This window comes from Uloborus diversus, chromosome 5 (assembly GCF_026930045.1).
Source record: "Uloborus diversus isolate 005 chromosome 5, Udiv.v.3.1, whole genome shotgun sequence".
NCBI lineage: Eukaryota > Metazoa > Arthropoda > Arachnida > Araneae > Uloboridae > Uloborus > Uloborus diversus.
The window spans coordinates 65,161,641-65,184,324 of NC_072735.1; the positions used below are offsets into that span (position 1 = coordinate 65,161,641).

The window sequence follows — 22,684 nt, forward strand, 5'->3', positions numbered from 1 at the left end:
GTTTCATTCTTTTTTTCTGAATGATTAAACAACATAATTTAATGTTTTTAAACTATGTTTAGTGTACCTAAATCAATACATTATTACAGTATTACTGGAATCTTAGTTATATCTTCTTAGTTATGACTCTGTTTTTTTCTTTCTTTTTTTGGGGAGGGGGGAGGGGGCTGTTCTTCTTTCTCTTTCTTCATACAACAGTCAAAAAAGGAGAAGCATAACTACACCCTATACAGATTGTATGTAGTATGATCCAAAACCTCGGGGACAAGCTGTATAAAACCTTACCCGGAATAGTTCACATTACGGAAGCACATCCATTTTCAAAAGGTCACCTTGGGGACTATGTATTTCTGCCAATGTTCAATTAACTTTTGGAATCATTCCTGGAAACCATTTTTCGCTACCTTATATGATGCAGCTTTATTTTTTCCTGACGGAAATAAGCAGCGTCCATGCAAACGTTTTTTTGTTGGGAACAAGTAAAAGTCACATGGGGCTAAGTCCGACGAAACATAATGCTATTTGTTTGGCATATCAGAGTACTGACCAATCGAACCGTGCATCCTCAACATGAAAGTCGCCTTCTTCCCCACGATGAAGTTGAAGCAGCAGCGCAAAAGGCCTTACGGGAGGTTGCGAAAAATGTCTTCCAGAAGTGCTTGTAAAAGCTATACGAAAGTTGGCAGAAGTGCCTAGTCGTCTGAGGTGATCATTTTGTAGATAGATGTGCTTCGGTAATGTGAACTATTCAGGGTAAGGTTTTATACTGCTTGACCTTGAACTTTCAGATCATACTACGTACACATGAGTTTTCAACTTACTATTTCATAACGTTTTTTAATGACGCAAGTTTACGCGCATGAAGACATTACAGGAGAATTTGCGATAATTAACTGAGGAGGCGTCCAAAATGGATATTTCGGTCATCTATATGTTCTTAGGTACATATGCATGTACAGATGTGCCGAAAAAACTTGTGAAGTTTAGATTGGGTGTGCGTAAAATAGAAATTTAGGTAGAAATCTGATTTTTTTTTTTGTGATAACGATTCCTTATTCGTAGAAAGGAAGTAAAGTGAAATGAATCAATGATCCTTTAAATCCCTGATAATCTTATCAATATATTTCTGTTTTTTTTTTCTTTTTTTTTGCCATCGGCCAACGGCATCGGCCATCGGCTATTTGGAGAAAAACAATCGGCCATCGGCCCTCTTTGAACAATCGGCATCGGCCTATCAACAAAAATGCCATCAGTCGAGCCCTACATAACATGTAATATTGTATTTTTTATGCATTAACGCCATGACCCCTAGGCACCCCAGAACTAAACTATTAAGTGTTATACCTTGTAGTGTGTGAGTACAAAAGGGGATGAATGTAGCTCAAAATAAATCAATAAATTCATAAATACAGTCCTACTTATTGACAATATTTAGAGAAATTAAAACAAGTTTCAGTTTTAATTTCAATTAGATAACGAAAAAAAAGTAAATGAATAAAACTGCCGTGCATGCCACACCATTTTATTGCAGACACAATTGAATTTTTATACTTTATGGGGGGGGGGAGCATTTAAAACACATTTAGAGTTGATTACAACAATAACAAAATTTTATTATTGAAAATTTACTCCAATTAATGCTTTTAAAAAATTTAAATTTCATGGTAATTTTAACATCTGGGTTCTGGATGTTCATTAACATTAGAATTACGGGAGAAGTCATTTTGACCACTCAAACAGAAACGTGTTTTGCTAACTGCTCCTCTATCTTTTTGTAAAAAGCTTAGTTTTTTCTTGACTTTTCATGAATCATTGTGCTGTGTAATAATATAAAGTTTTCAAGAAAAGTGTTTTTTTTTAATTTTTTAAACCCAAACTAAAGGTTGACCTACATACCTAAAAGTGTGAACAGGAGTCATTTCAACTTTTTCAGAAAAAAAGAAAAGCAAATACATTTACTGATGTTGAAACAGCATAAACACAAAAATGCCTCTGAGAACATTTGAAGCATTCATAATGTTTTGGTATATAAAAGGGAGCTGATGTTTCTGAAATGCAACTGATACAAAGCTGGTGATTTTAAACTTTTTTACAATGCTTCATTTTGTATCCATAAACCTTTGCTGCATCCTTCAAATAAACTGAATTTATTATAAATATGTAATTTCAAAGTAATTTTTACAAATATATAACATCACGTAGAGAACTATGCAGATTTCTTCTGAGGGGTCAAAAGGACCCCCGCCGAATTTCTAGGATACGAAGACCATTGTAATTCAAGGATTAAATGGTCTTAAAAAATATTTATTTTTTAAAAATACCAAGTAAAAGCTTTTATGCAGTGACAAATATTCATCTCTGCAAAGGCCACCTGATTCCTAAATACTAAAGAGTAAATGTATCATGTACACCTTGAATTTAAGTGAATACTGTGGGAGGCAAGAGTCCCAATCCTTATCTTGTATAATATTTACTTTAATTGTATAATACAAAATTTAGGTACACATAAATTAATTAATTACTGAGTGTATAAAAAAAAAGCTTAGTTTCAATACTTGTAAAATAAATCATTTTGTAGAAAAAAAAAAGTCAACATTACCAAAAAATAAAATCAGGCAATACAGCCAAAATAAAGCAATACACTAAATGAAGTATTTCATCCACAAAAGTAGCAATTGTTGGTAAATTCTAAAAAAGAGAATCATCAATTTTAATGCCTCACTAGCAGACACAAGTTTGTTCTCTTCTCTTTTCTGCTCAACTGCAAGACTTGATTATAATTATTATCTTTGTAGAGTTGCTATCAGGGCTGTGGAGTCGGAGTCGGACTGATTTTTAGGTAAAGGAGTCGGAGTCGGAGTTGTTATAAAACATGCCGACTCCGACTCCGGGCTTTTTTTTTTCTTTTCCTTTCGCTGACTCTCCTTGCATTTTTTAAAAACTGACTTCCAATTGGTTCGATTACATGTATGAAAAGATACTAATGAGAAAATAACTGCCATTATGGCAATCAGCTAGCTTGAGTGCTTACAGAACTTTCTGTAGCCGTCCCCTAGTTTGCTTGCTTTTTAACTTAACTAATAGCAACTGTCAGCGAACGGTTTGGTTGCCTAACATTTTCAAGTAATCACTTACAAATAAAAATAGAAATATAGTGTTTTGTTCGATATCAGTTGTAAAATAGTAAAAGAAACGTAACAAATTAGTAAGTTGAGGCCCGTAGCTAATGTTGAAACGTTTAAGGGTGAACGGCAAATTCAAAAAAGTTCTGGTGCGAAAGCACGAATCCAAAAGATCCGACGAAATAATCTAATGTTTTTTTCTTTATTAAGACTATTTATAAGCTTGGTTCTCACTAAAAAGTATGGAACAAAATAAGTGTAAATGATTTCTTGATTACAACACTCAATAATTGCAGTTAATCTTAAAATCTTCATATTAAGGTTAACTCTAAAGCAGCAAATAAAATTTAAATTAAAAATTTTGCGAATGAGAAACATAGGTATAGTAAAAGCTATTCGTACAAATTTGTATACCGCCGCATTTTGTGTAAAATTAGCTCCTGATGTATATGCGCCCTATTTTCGTTGCAATTTTATTGATAAAATATAATTTAAAATATATTCGCGAAAATTTTCAGAATTAAAGTATTTATATTTTTTTATAAACTCTGAACTTAACTTTGGTTACCATCTACCAGATGGGTGTCACCCTAGGCAAACCACCCCCTCTCAAGAACTTGGATTTAGAAAAAAAGGTTTTTGTTTTCCCTTCAAAAATTAAAAGCACATGATTTGATCAATGTCTATTTGTTAAACATTAAAGGGGAGCAAATTACAGATAATCCTTTTCAAATTTTTTAAAAGGGATTTTTAAGTCATCTCACTTTTTAACTCGTAACTATTGGAAAATTTGATTTTTAAATTGAATTTCTGACGTTGTATGCGTCTTGGGTTTACAATAAAAAACAAAATGCGAAATTTTCATAAAAAGGAATTAATACTTCAATCTCTGTTTAGAGGTTTTCCCCCTTCCCCTGAAGGGAGAGAGGGAGTTGAAAAAATACAATTTAAAAAAATCCGGAGTCGGGGTCGGAGTCGGCCATTTTCCTTCCGACTCCGCAGCCCTGGTTGCTATGTGTAAAACTCACAAAGAAAAAAACTTTCTAAAAAATTCTTTTGTAATGTATTTTCTCTTATATGACTTTCCAGGGTGGCGACAGGAACTGAAAAAAAGTTCCCTGACTTTTCCCTGATTTCTCTGATTATGTTCATCAAATTTCCCTGATTTACGTTACCAATGATAATGGTTTCCTTTCTTTGCTCTACTTAAAATCCATTGTATGTTTGTATAAAATGTGTTATTTTAAACGTTTTAAGTTGTGTAAAGTTGATGAACTAAAGATATATTTTAAAAAGATGCTACTTTTTTAACAAAGTGGTAAAAAAAAAACATATCAAGTCATTTTTTTGGGGAAAAAAAACCTACAAAACAGTATATTAAATTTTTCTACAAGGAAAGATATCAGAATTTTTTAAAAAAATACTTTACTTCCAGAAACCAGTTAGCATAAGAATTTTAAGAAACTATTAAAATCACTATTAAAAACATATGTGTATTTATAGTAGAACTAAAAAGTAATTGAAATTATTTTGAACTAAATTTTCAAACAGTATAATAACTGTTGCAAGAATAACAAGTAATAGTGAAAGAATAGAAGTAATGTAGTTATTCTTATACAACTAATTGACATATTTATGCAAAACAGATGAAACCTTTTGACATCCATTCATAGGGAGCTTTTCTCTAATCTAGAACATGGGTTTTAATGAATAAATACAGCATTTTAACAGTAAAAAAATAAAGATATTTACTTAAATACACAAGTTATTTCAAATGATTTAAGTATGTAACGAAAAAAATCTTGATTGCTTTTGTATGAAACAACTTTGAAATGCAAGGGAAAAAAAACAGAAAAAAAAAAGCAATTAGTTAATTTTAAAATATATAAAAGAAGAATACAACTTGGTTATAAAATATAAGAATCATTTAAGTCTGAAGAAAAGAAAACCTTTATAATTACGGTGACAGCAAATAATATAACGGCAAAACACAAAGTTTTTTGATTGAAAGTTCAATTTTAGCAATTAAATTAAAAACGCGAAGAAGTAATAACTTTTAGGCTTTTATCAGTATTAATTCAAAAACCAAAGATTTCTTCTTGAAATCGTGATTACAGTACGCTAATTACTTCAAAATAATGGAATAAAGGCAAAGGAGCTAAGGCATTAATGAAGGCTTCCTCTTTGCCTGTATGGTTGTTTATTTTACATCACATTGAAAGCGTGAAAGGAAATTTCAAGCTAGGTAAAATAAACAACCTAACAGACACAGAAGCAATCTTAGGATGTTCATTAGGGTGGTCACAAGGCACATGGGGGAAAAAAATTTCAACTTATCTTTTGCGGCACCCCCCTAAAATGTGCCAATAGACTAGAAAATGTGATTTGGAAAGTTTCAAGTAATTTAATTCAAGTAAGTTTCAAGTAATTTTCATTAACACGAGCTGCAAAGAGGCAAAAGTTACGAAAAATGGCAGTTTTTAGAGAAAAATCGTAGTTTTTCATCTATAAAACCAAAACTATTCATTCTAGAAACTTCGTTCTGGTCTCATTTTATAGGGAATTTTATTCTCTTTAAGTATAATCTCATTTAAATTCTTGTAAAAATTGATTGAACATTATTCAGGTTTTTTTAAGTCAGGTCGTAGCCAATATCCTCAAAATCGCGTAAAAAGAACGAATCATTATAAATAAATTATATTGCTTCTTTTAGTTAATGGTTGTAACACCCTTACAAGGTTAAGCAAAATCAGAGCAAAAACAGCAATATTATCAGAAATGTATGCAGTTAAATCCTGTTACAAAGAACCATTAATGTGACTACCACGTACTTTCCACATCAGAGTTAAATAACCAATCACAGAAGGCAGGTGGCAGCACAGTGCAGTTGAGCGTATATAAAGGGTGTGTGAGGGCTTCGGAAAACATTTCAATCGTTGGCGTAATGCAGAAATGAAGCGATTTATCCGACGTCCAAAAGGGTATGGTCATTGGCTTTCGGGCCAAGGGTGGAAGCATTTCCGAAACGGCCGAGTTTGTGAACTGTTCGTGTGCCGCCGTGGTAAAAGTGTACCGTGCATGACAAAATGGTACTGTCCAAAATCAGCGACGTGGCAAATGTGGTGCACCACAGGCCATAGATGACAGAGGCGAATGACGGTTGCGGAGATACGTTCGGGCAGATAGACGGGCTACCGTTGAGCAACTGACCACCAAAATGAACCAAGGGGCTACCAAAAGTGTCTCCCAAACTACTATTCAGCGAACATTGCTGAGCGAACATCTGGGCCTCCGAAGCAGATGCCTGGGCTGACGACGAAGGCTAGAATTTGCACGCCAGTACAGCAGCTGGACGTCCACTGAGTGGAGTCAGGTAGTGTTTTCAGATGAATCGCGTTTTATGCTCCATTGAACAGATGGACGTTGGCGTATAAGGCGTGAAACCTCTGAAAGGAACCACCCTGCAACCATTGCCGGAACGGTCCAAGCTGGAGGCGGGAGCATTATGGTCTGGGGAATGTTTTCCTGGCATTCTCTGGGTTCACTGATCATTGTGGAAGGCACGATGGATCAATGCAAGTACGCATCTATCCTTGCGGACCATAACCACCCCTACATGCGCATTGTTTTTCCTCAGGATGATGGCATCTTCCAGCAGGACAATGCGAGGTGCCATACAGCTGCTAGTGTACGTGCGTGGTTTGAAGAGCACCAGGAAGAGTTTACCGTCCGCCCCTGGCCAGCAAACTTACCTGACTTAAAGCCAATTGAGCATCTGTGGGACCATTTCGATCGAGTTGTTCGCGCCATGGATCCTCAACCACGTAATCTAGCGCAGCTGGCCACGGCATTAGAGTCGGCATGACTCAACATCCCAGAGAACACCTTCATGGACCTAAGTGACTCTCTTCCTGCACGTCTCACAGCAGTCCCCTCTGTGAAAGGTGGTTATTCTGGCTTTTGACAGATGGTCACATTAATGTGACTGGACTGTGTATTTTATTTTAAATCAGCAATTTGTTGCATTTAATTTTTAAAGTACCTTCAAATGAAGCCTTTTTAATGGATAAATTAAAATCAACAAAGAGCAAATAAATGTAATTGAATATTGTAATACTTTTAGATCTTTGCATGAAAATTCCTTATTGATGATGTCTTCCATGGCCTGACCTGAAAAATGCCCAGTACCATTCTATAAATTTTGTTTAAAAAATGATAAGATAATTGATCAAGAGAATAAAATTTCCTATAAAATGAGACCAGAACGAAGTTTCTAGGATGAAAAGTTTTGGTTTTAAAGAAGAAAACTACGATTTTTTGCTAAAAATCACTGTTTTTCGTAACTTTGGCCTCTTTGCGGCACATGTTAATATTATCGGATTGAGCTCAAACTTTGCAAATCATGTTTTCTAGTTCATTGGCACATTTTACGGGGGTGCCGCCGAAGAAATTCGAAAATCAATTTTTTGTGACCACCCTAATGTTCATCCTGCGGTTAATAAGGAAGATTCAATACTTTTACGTTGAGGAAAAAAGATTTACAACTATGCGGCAGTGTATAATCGCACCTCACTAATTTGCCTTTTTTTGAACAGATAATTGGCAGAAAATGTGTAGGGATTTAGGATACAAAACTGTGTAAAGCTTCTTCATAAAATCAATTTTCCCTGAATTTTTTGTTATTTTTTCAAAATTCCCTGATATTTCCCTGCTTAATAAAGTTCCCTGACTTTTCCCTGATCTCCCTGAAGTCCCTGATCTGTCGCCGCCCTGCTTTCACTCAATGAAGCAAAATGTAATTAAAATTTACTCATCACAGTAGAGTCTTGAAAGTTCTAGGTTCCACTGAATTTGAGGTGCTTACTTAATGCGTTCAGTTACACTTTTAATTTAAAAAAAAAGGATTAAAATCTGAAAAAAAAAATCTTTCGCTACTGTTAAACATATTTAATTGCATACAGCAAATAATAAAAAATGCATTGAGAAGTTGGTGCCAACAACAGTCCCTAAGTGATACGTAATATTCATTGACAACAAAATATGGATTAAGAGATGCCTCAGAGATTACTTGATACGTAAAATTTACATTAATGTGCCACAAAGAACGTTTAAACATGTCTTTTGGCAAAACTGATTCATTTAAAACAAAAGGTTCACAACTTGACACCTCAGAAGTTGTATACATCTTCTACACCTCACTGGTTTTGAGTTATGCGAGTTACATACTTTCACCAGTACATAGATACAGACGTAATGACAAACTCATCGAAATGGTTTCGGGCACTGTCAAATTGTATGTTTGGTTGCCTACAAATTTACACACATAAATATGTACCTACAGGGACAGACATCGTGAAAAAAAAAAAGTCAAATTTTGTTTAGAGGTAACTAAAAAGTGAAATTTCAGTGATAAATTTTTCGTGAAGACAATACTTAATTTTCTTTGTACAAGGACGTAAAAGGTGCTCTTACTTATACCATCTGAAAAGAGTCAAATTTTAATCTGGAAGAACTTTCCGGATAATTCGAGTTTTCAATAATGCAAGGTGGCATGAGTCCCCAGGTACCTTCGATTTTGGAGACTCTACTGTACTATTTTTTTCATTTTTAAGGCAGATAAAGAATTTTGAAATAAAATAAAAAATTTAACTACCCTCCATCAGTTGAAAATTTCAAATCCAATACAGCACCGGTATGTCCATTTAAAACAGCAAAATTCTCACATTCTCCATACACATTCCAGAAAACTAAAAAATAAAGTAAATTTTCTTTATTGTAAATGCAACTTTCAATGAAATAAATTTTAAGTATTTTTTATTTTAGTTATTGAACTGAAATAAAGTTTAAAAATTAATATAGTATAAATGATTGATTAAAATGTATATTGTCTATTTTCATTATTTATCTGTTAGTATAAAAGTTCTAGAATTGTAATGAATTCTAGAAATTTGCACAGAGATTTATTTAGTAGAAAATATTACCTATGAAAGCACTCTTTAAAGAAACATTTTCAATTGCTTTTCTCCTCAGCTAAATTTTTGTCTATTTCAAATTCCATTAATTTTGATTTACAATAATTTAAAGAGCTACCAATTAATGTTTTATAAACAATAATGTTGAATAAATTTCAACATTAGTTCTCACTACTTTGAAAAACACCTTTTAAAAATGAAATTTTTATAGAGTTTTGTATAAGTCCTACAGATAAACTAATCTGGAAAAGAAGACATTTCTATTGAAAAGATACTTTTCAGTAATCTCTTATGGCATAATTTATGCATAAAACTCATTGTACACATCTTAAACAATCTCCACTCCTTTTCCCTTAATGTATATACTGTTTGACACAGCCTCAGACATTCCTCAACCCTAATGAAATGTTTTATTTTCACGTATGGAAAACAATGCATAATAATTAGGATGACCTAGTGATAAAATGGTGTAAAATTTAGATGTATCAAAAACTCGGTTATATTTAAGTAAATAAATAATTCTTATCTGAAATCAATATAACGACTTACAGATATCTCTGTCAAAACCAGCAGATGCTAAAAATCCTCCATCTGGGTGAAAATTTCCACAAAAAATTTCTCCTTGGTGACCAGTCAACAACATAATAGGAGCCAAAAGACTTGATGTACGAGGAGGTCCCTAGAAAATTAATGTATAAATTTCTGGAGTTTTCCAATACTTACTTTATAATTGTAAAGATGCTATGAATTGTTGAATATTGTAATAGCATCTGACAGCTTTAAGGGTTAATAGCATCACAACTTTTTTTTGCCTATTCACTATATACATGCTAAATTTGTTCAAAAATTATAGAATTTTTAAAATAGCTTCGTTTTTTTCCAAAATAATAGGCCATTGAAACTCAAGTTTTCTTTTTTTATTGAGGTTTCTTCTTATCGGAGAAAACAATTTTTGCTTTTAGAAGTGTGGTAAACCTATTATAACTAATTATTTTGCTTAATTTCAACAACCAACTGAAGGGAGAATTATCATTATGCGTTTTGAGGAGATTGACCACAAAAACATCATTTAATCAACCTTGTTCAAACATTTCTTTTCCAGCAATCCCCATTCTGCAAATTGAAGACACCTAATGTTCAAGTGTAAATGATCAGGCTTTGTGTATTGGTCTATAATTCTTAAATCAATGTTTTTCAAATTGATTTTCAGAAACAAATTTTGTGCTAAGTACTTTCTCTATAAAATTCTTTTATTCATTTTATAATTTTATTTTGAAAAAAGAAAAATCATAGGTTTATTTACTCTCCAGGGGCCTTACTGATACTGTATAACTGAGTTTTTCTATTATTCCATTACGTTAATCGTGTTCAAAAACTATTTGGATTACTGTGGTTTATTTTATATCCTGATACTTATTACATCATTTTCTTGAAATGTAAGTCTCAAAAACACAGTTTCAGCCTATATTAGGTCGCTTGACAGTTGCTCATGACTAAGGTGACCATTTAATTTTTTCCTCAAAACGTGGTGGCTATTTACCAATTTCAAGCAACTAGTACATGCCCATTAAAAAAAGTTGTATATTTTTTGAGCTTGTACTTATTACAATAAAGAACAGAAATAAAACTTGAAAAAGACGACATATAACGTTGAAATTTGTTTGCCCAATTTTTATTATACAAAAAATTATGCAAAAGCAATAATACAACATTTGATGCACAAATTGGCTCAAGTACATTTGTTACTGATTGTAAATAAGAATGAAATTCCTGATAAGATTTCATACTGTTTGCTTTTACGCTGCTTTCTACTTTGCTTTGAGAAACAAAAACAACGGTTCTGTTATTTTGCAACTGTGAATTGGCAAACCCACAAAATTATTCACAAGCAAAAAGACCCTTTGATTAAAGTGAAAAAACAACGTAAATAAAGCAAATATTGGAGAAGATATCTTCTCCAATATTTGTGCTTTATTTACGTTGTTTTTTCACTTTAATCATACTGTAGCACAAAGCTTATATGATAATTTTTCATATAATTTCGGCTTAAACGGGCCATTCGATCATATTTTTTGCATTTATTATGTCTGAAGTGAACAGGTTTTGTAATCTTAGACTGATGAAGTATAGGTTTTTGGATCATCTGTCCTTTCTTTGTTGTTGTAAACGAAAGAGAATTATTCCCAAGTTTATTTCTTTGAAATGTAATCTTTCTTCATCTCCTAAAATTAGCAAAGTGCTTTTCCGCTACGTGCTGTATCTTTTCCAATATTTGTGCTTTATTTACGTTGTTTTGTCACTTTAATCATATTGTAGCACAAAGCTTATAATAATTATGATAATTTTTCATATAAAAAGACCCTTTGTACTTGAGAATTAGTACCGAACAAACACAACACGTGTAAGTTTGCATGATTCAATGTTTCCACTCAATGACTTTCTGTGGCAGCATTTCCAGTGTTCCTTTCTGTCGCTTCAGGAAATGGGACAATTCAGCACTCAAAACCCTGTAACTATGTGTGGGAACAAAGAGACAGATTACCTCAAAACAGGACTATCCCATTAAGTGTAGGAAATAAGTGGTATCACATTGCAGTTTGCAATTAAAAAAGTATGAAAAATAACACAATATCATAAATTGCGTCAAAATTTTTGCGATCAAAAAAAAAAAAAAATTTTTAAATGTAAAATACAAAAATACTTGTTGATGCAGTGTACTTGACACATCATACATGATGATTTCAGATGACTATTTTTATTAGGAAACATAGGGCAAATAATTAATTCGCAATGGTTTAACTTTTTGAAATTTTCAGACTCTAAATATTCCTGTATTTGTAGAACCACCCATTTACACCAGTTCTTCTATTTTGTAAAAGATAAGTGATAAAAGTTTGTAACTGAAGTCATTGTTGAAAACGTTTAAAATAGACACATTAAAAATTACATTTCTTAAAGATTGTTTGTTTCCTTGTTGAAAATATGATCTAGCAAATGTCGTAAAACTGCTCCTCAAGGTTACAGCATTGCTCCTCAAAACGAAATACAGTGAAGCACCGTTTATACGTTTTTGAAGGGACTGTATGAAAAAGCGTACAAACGAAAAACGTATAATAGGTGTAGGTTAATGTGTATTAGACTTTGTAGGGACCAATTTAAAAAACGTATAATTGATAAAAACGTATAAAAGAGAAACTTATAAACGGTGCTTCATTGTACTTATTTTCCACACTGTTCCCATTCAAAATGAACCATATGGTCACCTTAGTCATGATTCCCTCTGGATCTAAAGGGTGACTCTTCTAGAATGCTTGATTAGTGTCTGGTGCAACCAGGCTACCTGGTAGCTTTATTCAAACATGGCTGTATTTACTGTGTACACACATGAACTGCAACTATGTTCGAGCAAAGTTTGGAACACTAAGAAAAATGTAAGAGGTAGACATTGTGGAACGTTTCATGTACGCTTGAGATGTGTGTGTCTCATTTCTGTACCTCAAAGCCAGATTAATGTAAGTCACACAATCGTTACTTTACAGAAGAGCGAAAAAATGGTCGCTTGGTGCATAGAAAGGATAGGACTGGCATTCTTTTAACACTGGTAAATAATTACAAAGGATTTTTTTTAAGGCTTACATTCATATGGCTCAATGCGTAAAAGGATTTCACATACTATGCACTGACAAACGGAAAATCACAATATTTGGATTTACCTCAGTCTGGTTCTGAGGCACAGATTTGTAAAGTGTGTAATAGGTACTTTTTAAATGTTAATTAATGTACAGTGTGTTAATGCAAACAGCGTCTGTCGTTAATGCATCACTACACGCTCTTCTCACTTCACTAAAACTCAACAAGTGAACGCTATGCCTGTGGAAAAAAAATAATATCTTTGCGTCACCCCCCCCCCCAGTTAGTGAAATGCTCTGCTTTTTAATTACAAAAATCTGATCACAATATGTATAAGAAAGAAAAGTACATTCATTTTGTACAAACAACAAATATTATTATTGATAGCGTATTAAAAAAAAAAACTGTATTGCTGACGAAACAGAATTTAACGCAAACAAAGTAAAATTTCTTACGAATGCATCTTGATTTTCTCTAGCAACTAATTCAGTTCTGGGTTTCTTAAATGGCACAACAGAACCATCCGTCATGCTTCGCTTTTCTATAAATGGCATTTTTGAAAGAGATGTAAAATGTTTTTAATGAGTTTTTAGCGGAAGCTTCTTATTAATGAGAAATGTTTCAATTCAATTCATTCGGCTCTGCTTGTAAACACTTGTTTAGCGACCAAGCGCTACATAAAATCATGGTTACAGTGGAAGTAACCATGATTTAAATATTTAAATATTTTAATATTTAAATATTTTAATATTTAAATATTTTAATATTTAAATATTTTAATATTTAAATATTTTAATATTTAAATATTTTAATATTTAAATATTTAATATTTTAATATTATATTATATAGATTTAAATATTTCATTTAAAACTCTGCATTCTGAATTTTAAAATCTCATTCGGGCTGCGTTCGCCGACCTCTACCGGTCAATAAACGAACGCAAAACATTTTAACTGCTTTTTTAACATGTTTACATTTGCATGGGGGCGCGGTGTTGGTTTTGCAAGTCAAATTTTAAGGACATAAAGTCAAATTTACTTTATATTTTGGTTAATTGAAGAAATGTACGATCTGAAAAAAGCAATGGACGTATAATAATGTATAAGTTATGTCTTCTCTGTCTCCTTCACTTTTTTCTTGATCTTGAGAATGAAATCCTTAATTTCTCATGACATGGTAAAATTTACTTGTAGAATGAAACATTTTTACTCTTTGATTTCACATAGAACAGAAATGCGTATGCTAAGCTGGTTCAAACAACAGAAAGTGAAAAAGGACTTGCTAAATATCAACCGCAATACAATTATTATTTCAAAATCTCGTGATATTTATGAAAATTTAGCTTTTGAAGATTGGTTATATACAAAATGTGATTTGACAAAAAGAGATATTTTTATTCTTTTAATGTGGTATAATGGACCTGCAGTAGTATTAGGTCGCCATCAAAATCCATGGTTAGAATGTTCTTTAGATTTTTGTGAAGCTAGCGGAATTAGTATTGCCAGAAGAAATAGTGGAGGCGGAACGGTTTATCACGATTATGGCAATTTAAATTGTTCTTTTTTCACTCCTCGTAGCAAATACGATCGCAAAAACAATTTGCAAATAATATGTGATGCAATTCGTGACCATTGGCTGTTGGATCTACACATTTCTCAACGGGATGATATTTTACTTAATGAAGATTACAAAGTATCCTTTTATTATGTTAAAAGCCTCACAACTAAAAATCTTCAAGCTACCCTTTTTTTACTTCGTTAACAAACCAGTGCAGAGTGTATTTTTAAATTCTGGTCGACCTGGTGTACCCATTTATAGATAATTAATGTATTTATCTGTAAATGGGTGTGGTTTTTGTTGTGTTTTGATATAATTTGGATTGGCCTTCCCTCCTGAAAAATTTCAAAATGGTGGGCCTCGACACTAAACATAAGGGAAAAGGGGGCACATGTGAACATGGTATGTTTTACTAAGACGTCTACTTTTCGTCCAGCAAAAAAACTTAAAACATTCTCAAGTAACAGCAGTAACAGCCCTACTTTTTATCCAAACTTTCAGAGCAAAGAGCCAGTTAATGTTCCTGTGGTGACAGCTTCTGTGTTTTAGCAGATGCTGATGTAATTTTATCAGGTTTTTTTTTTTTTTTTTTTTTTGTCTAAAAACATATTTTAAACTTAATAAAAAGCTAAATTTAATTATTGCAAACCGTAATATGATAATTCACGTAAATTTATGCAAGTGTTTAAATTTTGTATTTAAATTAAAAATTCTTTATATTTGAAAAATAGTTCAAAGGTAGATGTCTGGGGCACTTGTGAACGCAACATGTAGGTTGGGGCACATGTGTTCACATGTGCCCCAATCTTGTTCACATCTGCCCCTCTATAGTGGCACATAGGAACAATTGAAGACTTTTTTAAAAACTCCATAAAGTATAGAAATAATTTTTTTTTTTAAATCTTCCTTGGCACAAAGAAAAGACTATACATGTGAACAGCTCCCATATCCTCTCCGCAAATATAAATATTAGTATAGGCTTATTCTAAGTGTTAAAAGAGATGAAGAGATATATAATTATTATTTTGCTGCAATCAGTTTGTAAATTTATTATTAATTATTTATTTTATTATTTAGTAGTTCATAATATTTACAAGGAAAATAAAGACAAAATGTTTTCCTTTGACTAAAACTGAAGTTTAGAAAATTTTTAAAATTCATCATCATATTCTAAAAAAAGCTTAAACGCACTACACAACAAAAAGATACTTAACATAATAAAATATTCTTTGTATTGTTTTGTCTTACAAGATTTTTTTCTTGTCAATCCATGGATTAGAACATGATATGAAATATTAAAATTTGACATTGAGCAGAGTTCTATAATTCAGAAAAAATATTTTCTTATTGACAGCTACTACAATTCAAACTGACAGAATATAGATTACAAGCTCTTGAATGTAATTATAGTATATACGTATATGCTTCATTATGTTTTTCGTTAAAATATGATGCTCATCCTGCATTTTTCAATCGTGTTCACATGTGCCCCAATCTTGTTCACATCTGCCCCTCTATAGGGGCACATGTGAACAATTGAAGACATTTTTTAAAATTCCATCAAGTATAGAAATAATTTTTTAAAAAGTCTGAAAAAATCCCATGGCACAAAGAAAAGACTGTTAAATCATGGGGACCCTTTTTCTGTGAGAAATTGAAAATATTTTCTGAAAAATTAAGAAATGAAAAAAAAAAATGTTCATGTGCCCCCTTTTCCCTTATATATTGCTCTGTAAAATGTTATGTTACATTTTGTTTCTTATGTATAAAAATAACTTCTTCCTTAATATTTCATATTTCTGGCACTGCATCAAAATTAGGTCGTACTAATGCATATCATCACTGTACTGTCTTGATAAGTGTAGACGAAGTCAAGTTGAAGCAAGCATTACATCGAGAGTTGGTATGTTAGCAATAAAATGCTTAAAATGGTGTTTAAGCCATTTAAAAAAAAAAAAAATAAACTATTGAATAATTGAATTTTTAAAAAAAATCATAAATTTGAAAATTTTGCAGACACATACTTAGAGTTACAAGGACTCCTTTTATCAATGCAAAGAGATTTGAGTTTATAGGATATTAAGCCATCCGACTGCTTTTGTTGGTTGTCTTTACATCCATATGATAATTACATTAAATCTTTTCATCAGGAAAAGAGTTCCTTGTAATCCTGAAAGATGTGTGCTTTTTGTTTAATATGTCTTTGCACCAAAATCTTTTTTTTCCAATGAAAACGGGATTCTTTGTAACCACAAACATGTGCCTTGAAATTTGTAAATTTGGTTTTTTGACATTTTTTAATTTAATTTTAGCTTTTCAGCACAAATGTATTTATTTCTTATTCAAAAGATGTTTTGTTTTTCTGATTTCTAGCCTAAGGTTGAAAGCAAATCAACCCAAAGTGTACGTGCCAAAGTAAAAAATTTGAAGTTATTGTGCCCAGATATAGATATTTCTCGAATGATAAAAGCAGTTACCAAAGAATATAAAAAGAATTATAATGTGAGTATGAGAACATTTTGATTCATTAAAAAACTATCATGTTTGCAGTTGTAGAAACAGGGATTAAGATATTAATTGTGATATGCAGAATTTGCATGATTTTTGACTTACTGTATTTTCCTGCATATGCTATCTGTGGATATTCTAATGTAACATTACTAAGTGTAAAATTATTGAGGTTCGGATTATAGGTTGCTGAGGATTATCTATGCTTTTTCTTTTCTCCACTGCAACGCTTTGAACCTCAATATTTACAGCAGGATTCACCAATAGAGAATTTTTCACTGCTTGTATGTTGTTTATTTTGCATAGCTTGAATGTTCCTCTTAGGCCATTCAGGCTATGTAAAACAAACACCCATACAGTCAAACAATTTTTGAGCCAGATGATTGAAATGCGTTGTGAAGATGGGTTATAGTTTAGAATTTCAATGTGTTTTTCTCAAAACATTACTTGCATCTCTTTGTTTCTCACTGTTTCAATTAAGAAAATGAAAAATGTAAATATCAAAAATAATAATGATAATAATAAGTTCAATTTAAGTTTCGTAATTTCCAAGTGAGAGTCCCCCATCCTTTCTCTGAACATGAACATTATAGCTTAAAATTGCATTTCAAAAACTTCAATGTCAAAAAAGTTCAATAGCTCCTAAATTGAGACTATTCTCCTAACGTCATCAAAGCTCTCCTTTTAGCTCGTTTTCAACGTCGTCAACAATGTTTCGTTGGTTTTTAAGATCCTAAGCTCTCCTTAGTTTAGAGCTTTAAATCTGAAAATTTTACCGAGAGAGCCCTTAAATATTTCCTGTTCCGTTAAGGTTCCCAATCACCAAAGATATGTTTTTAAAACTTCAATTTCGAAAAATTTCCGAGGAGAAGAATTGAGGAACAAAATTTGATGTCACTGTATCAATAACCAAAAACTACTTTCAACATCGAAGAAATATTGGAAAAGGAACTCCAGGCCACCTTTCCCTTAACCAAAATAAAATTGCAAAAAACTGAATTTTGGTTGTTATTTTTACAAACTATCCAGAGGTGGATCCTGAAACCTTTCCCTCAACTTCCTTTTAATGCCACTAAAGATTGACTAAAACTGGGTTTGTAAGACTTCAATCTACAAAATTTTCGGGGAAGGTTCCCAATCCTCCACCATGTCCTTCCTCTGCTGTTGCCAAAGAGCCTAAAACTGTTTTATGTAACCTTTGGTATCTATCTTTTTTTCTAAACAATAAACTGCAAATAAATATTTTCTCAGTACTAAACTTGCAGTAAATTTTACAAAATCACCCTTAATGTAAAAAAAAATAAAACTTAACATAGGAAATAGAAGGAAGATGGGTAAGGGTTTGGACTTCGAATGTGTTGTGCTTGAAACAATAAAAACTCCACTTGCTTTCCTTTGTTTCAATTAAAAAATTGAAAATGTAAATGTTAAAAATAAAATTAATTATTAAGTGCACTTTTCTTACAGGTACAATGCGAAGATATCTTCGATTTGGACATAAATGAAGATAATTGTCCCGGATTGAAACCCATCCAAGAAAAACTGAAAAGCTGGCAGTGGTGCTTTGGACATACGCCCCAATTTACAATAACAAAATCATTTCCATTATGTTTTTCATTTTCCCAATGGCAACTGAAGCAGTTACCTTCTGAATTACAAATTAACCTCTCTGTAAAGAAAGGCGTTATTGAGGATATTTTCCTGATGCCTCAAGTTTTAGAATTACAAAGTTTTAACTCCTTAAGGTGTAGTATTCTTGGGTCTCGTTTTGTACCTAAACTTAATATTTCCTTTAAAAATGCAACTGTTGCAGATGAAGTGCTACTAAAATTCATTATCAGTTGCATAAAACAAATGATTTCAGACCTGTATAGGTGAAATTATTTATAATTATAGCTGACAAATGTCACTTCTATTACAATTTAGCTGTAACTTTATTGGCTCAAAAATATATTCTCAACTGTAAAATTGGATGAAAATGTGGGTTAAAGTTTCATGTTCAAAATTATAAAAAATTGTCAGAAGCTGTTCTTCCAAATATCCATTATATTTAATGCTTTATGCTCAAAATAAATTTAGATTAGTTTTATTCATGCTTTTTAATCAAGACTTTTAAATTTGACAAGTAGTATGAATTACTTTGCATTAGAAACTCAGATTGTGGTGAATCTTATTTATAGAAACATTAAATATTTTCTCTTTTAGCAATATCTTATGATTTTCACCTCATGAAATGTACTTTTTAGAACATTTGCTAGAACTTGTCTTTGCAATATTATTTATTTTTGGGGACACTGCTAATTTCTAAGAATCTATTTTTAGTAGCCATGTTTTTGTAATCTTTGATACTAACCTTCACCACTAAATGGTGCCATAGTAAAAATCAGCATCAAATGAGTAAAATTAACGATTTTGTGAGAGAAAGAAAAGTTCATGACCCCAAAGTAAATATTTACCTCATTTTTAATTCATTTTCTGTCTTTGTATTTGTAAATTTAATCAACTGAATTTTATTTTGTTATAAAAGAGTAGTACTTTAAATATTTTGCTTATGAGAAATTAATGATAGTGCATCCTGATTGACCATCATTTTGATTTTCTTAAACAACGTGGTAATTGTACCTTGGGACAGTCAAACATTCTGTACCTTAGGACATGTTCCAAGGTACAACATATGCATGGATCTTAATAATTAAGATATGTTTCGAAACCTGGAACAATGTTATAGTCTTATGTAGTCTTTTAAACACATTTAATGTTAGATAATAATTATCTAACATTATAAGACGTTATAAATAGAAATATGAAAAGTGTCTCAAAGTACAACACTCTCCCCTATTATAAGTTTATTTCAATGTCTTGAATAAAAGCAAATATTCTTAAAATAAAGATCTTTCACCTCACCTCAGGTTTTACCTTAACAAATTTATTTTCTTAATCATGTATTATTATGCTCCATTTGCTCTAAATTAACTCCACTGCACATTTCTTCAGCTGTCAAGTCATCTCAGCTACCCTTTTCAAGAACTAAGATCTTTTATCACCCGAAAAACTTTTTTATGGTCCTGATGCAAAAAAAATTGCCAAACTTGCTTTATGGACATTCAGAGATTTTTTATTATTATTTATTCATAAACAAGACAACAACAACATTCATTATTTGTCAAAATTATTTTTAAAAAGAAAGAAAGTTTTTCTCTATTTTGAAGTAGCTTGCTTTAGACTTTCATATTGGAACATAAGCTTTTTTCCCTCCTATAGTTTGACTATCGACAGGTTCTTTTTTTTTTCTTTTATCAGAGTTCTTGCTTCAATTCAAATTTTATTTGCCATATTTATTTCTAAATTAATGCATTTAAAGTACATTCTTGTCCAATAAAAAGCTTTCCTTCACCTTTTTCATCTTTATGTATAGACTGGAGCAAAGGAGAGTCAGAGGGGACATGATTCAGTTATTTAAATTTATCAAAATAAAAGATGTAAATGGATTAAATTTTTGCGGGGAAAGCAGGACAAGGGGTCATTGTTTTATCCTATTTAAATCTCAGGCTAACTTGGAAATCATTAAAAACTACTACTTTAGCAGGGTCATGGGCACTTGGAATAGCTTACCGGAAGAGGCGGTAATAAGCAAGGGAGTGGATAGCTTTAAGAGGGCCATTGATCTTCATTGGGGACTAATTAATTGACTAGGACCAGCCTAGCTGGGCCCAGAGCCTGTTGCTGGTCGTCACATTTGTGTTTGTATTTAGTTTTACTTTTCTAAGAAAGTTAATTTATCGATATTTTCTTTATATTCTTCTTTTCACTTTGAATCCCAATACAGTGAAACCTGTGTAAGTTGATCACTTGCGGTGCAGTACTTTGGTGGTCAACTTAGACAGGTGATCAACTTATAAAAGGTGGTAATGATTTTTTTTTAATTTTTTGTCATTTCTTGCACCATGTATTCATTTTTTGACTAATTGACACTTACTTTTTCTGTTCTACTCACTTTTATTGTTTAACTTTACTTTGAAATAATAATTTAAAATGTTATTCAAATATTTTTGTTTTTTTCCCCTCATTTTTTACTAAATTAGACACTGTACTTTTAGAAATTCTATATGTGTCAGCTAATTTTCTATGACTTTCTCCCTTTTCAATTAATTTTAATATTTTATACTTTTTATCAATCTCAAGTTGAACTTTCTTTTTGAAGCCATTTTATATAAAATTTATAACACAAAGAGCAACAAGTTGGATTCTTCTAGTTCATAAAGGCAGTTGGAAAAGTTCTATCTCTTAATCCCTTGCACCAGAAATAAGTAACTTTTTTCTGTTTAGCACAATTCAAGTGTTGCCACAAAATATTGAAACTGGAAGAAAAGACTTGGTACTTTTCTACTGACACCTGTTTTCGTTGAACAGAGAAAGCTTTTTGCTGCTGGTTTATTTAGTTGGTAAAATGCTGGTCTGGCATCAAAATTATTCTTGGAAAGCTATAAAAAATAATGATAATAAAATAAAATAATTTGCTTGATTAAGTTTAAAAAAATAAACCAAGTGGTCAACTAACAAAGGGTTTTTTACAATACTACAAACCAAATTGATGTGCATTAGTGGTCAAAATAGACAGGTGGTCAAGTTACAGAGGTTTTCCTTTATTATACAAAATAGGTCCAATTCCGTTCCCGACAAAAGCGGTCAACATAGGCAGGTGGTTAACTTTACAGGTTTTGCTGTACTTTGTTTTATTATTTACATCCTCCTTGCTTTTGGTACATCACTTGTAACCATCCGGTAGACAACCATCTTGTGTACTGATTTTTTTGCTAAACGGGCAGGAATGAAATGCCTTATAGATTGTTGGGAGGCCTAAAAGGACGTGGCAGCCTTATCAGTATGGCCTTGAACTTATAACTGGAGGGTTGTGTGTTTGATGCCAGCCCATCAGATATTCTCTCTGTTGTCTAACGCGATTGGCATACATTAAGTTGGTTATCGTTGCATTTTGTTTTCTCATAAAAATGCTAAAGTTGATGCAAACATATTTCATCTGCTGTAAAAATGTCAAATTTTATACAAAATATTTATTTTTCCTGCTTTTAAATGGTTAACACTATTTCAGAATTACTATTTTCATTGATACATTGGCTGCCACAAATTAAGTTTTTAATTTTCTACTCAGATAAATGTTTTTGAAATGCTTTGGTTCCGTTGTTATTCTCTGCTTGTTTAACATTTAAAGCAAATTAAACAAATATTTTAATTGAAATTGTTTATTATGTGTAAAACTGTCTGCCATGTTATGAAATATAAACAAAAATGTTTTTGCTTTTGATAAAAATTGCAAATTCTTCTAAAATAATTTGCTGACATTTTAAAAGTTGCTTGTTCTCAGCTTTAGTTATGATAAATGGACTTGTTCACAAAAACTATTCAGAAATATGTTGCAATAAAAGTAGTATCAGTTAACCGCAGAACAGTTGACAAATCTGAAATTGTTTTAAAATATTTGAATCTTAAATTCTTCTGTTTAAAATTTTATTGTGTGTAAAATGTTGTTACAATAAAAGTTATTTGTCAAAAATCTAAGTTTTTCATTGTAGAAACATGAAAAATGATTTTAAAAAAAAATTCTTTTTAGCTTAAAAAGTATCTTATATTTATTCTTGATTTCCTACACATTTAGTGAGTTTTAAGAATCAATTGACAAACTTTAGTCTAATATTCTTAAACTACTTGCTAAAATATAGTTGCCTTGCCAGCTTGCAAGTCATTTTTTTTTTTCAAATATTTTTTTAAATTGATGTGAAATTTGACTCAAAGCTGCAACATGGTTGTTGTGTCAAGTAAAATATAAAATTTTTGAAAATTCAATAATTTTGGACAAATATTTTTATTTTACAATA

At 31.6% G+C, this 22,684-nt stretch overlaps 2 protein-coding genes across 2 annotated transcripts in view; one reads left to right on the forward strand and one right to left on the reverse strand.

The window, feature by feature from the left end:
• The window catches only part of LOC129222083 (U5 small nuclear ribonucleoprotein 40 kDa protein-like), a 42,068-nt gene extending 28,674 nt beyond the window's left edge, over positions 1 to 13,394 (reverse strand). The window contains exons 1-3 of the mRNA XM_054856513.1: positions 13,180 to 13,394; positions 9,644 to 9,773; positions 8,776 to 8,869 (exon numbers count right to left, since the gene is read on the reverse strand). Of these exons, the coding sequence (XP_054712488.1) occupies positions 8,776 to 8,869; positions 9,644 to 9,773; positions 13,180 to 13,278 (323 nt within the window). The 5' untranslated portion in view covers positions 13,279 to 13,394. The remainder of the gene's footprint in view (positions 1 to 8,775; positions 8,870 to 9,643; positions 9,774 to 13,179) is intronic.
• Positions 13,395 to 13,787: 393 nt separating this feature from the next.
• Positions 13,788 to 22,351, forward strand: LOC129222110 (lipoyltransferase 1, mitochondrial-like). Its single transcript, XM_054856553.1, has 4 exons — positions 13,788 to 14,417; positions 16,078 to 16,185; positions 16,656 to 16,784; positions 18,258 to 22,351. Exons 1-4 carry the CDS (start codon positions 13,875 to 13,877, stop codon positions 18,666 to 18,668), a joined length of 1,191 nt encoding a protein of 396 aa, XP_054712528.1. The 5' UTR covers positions 13,788 to 13,874; the 3' UTR covers positions 18,669 to 22,351.
• The last annotated feature ends 333 nt before the right edge of the window (positions 22,352 to 22,684 follow it).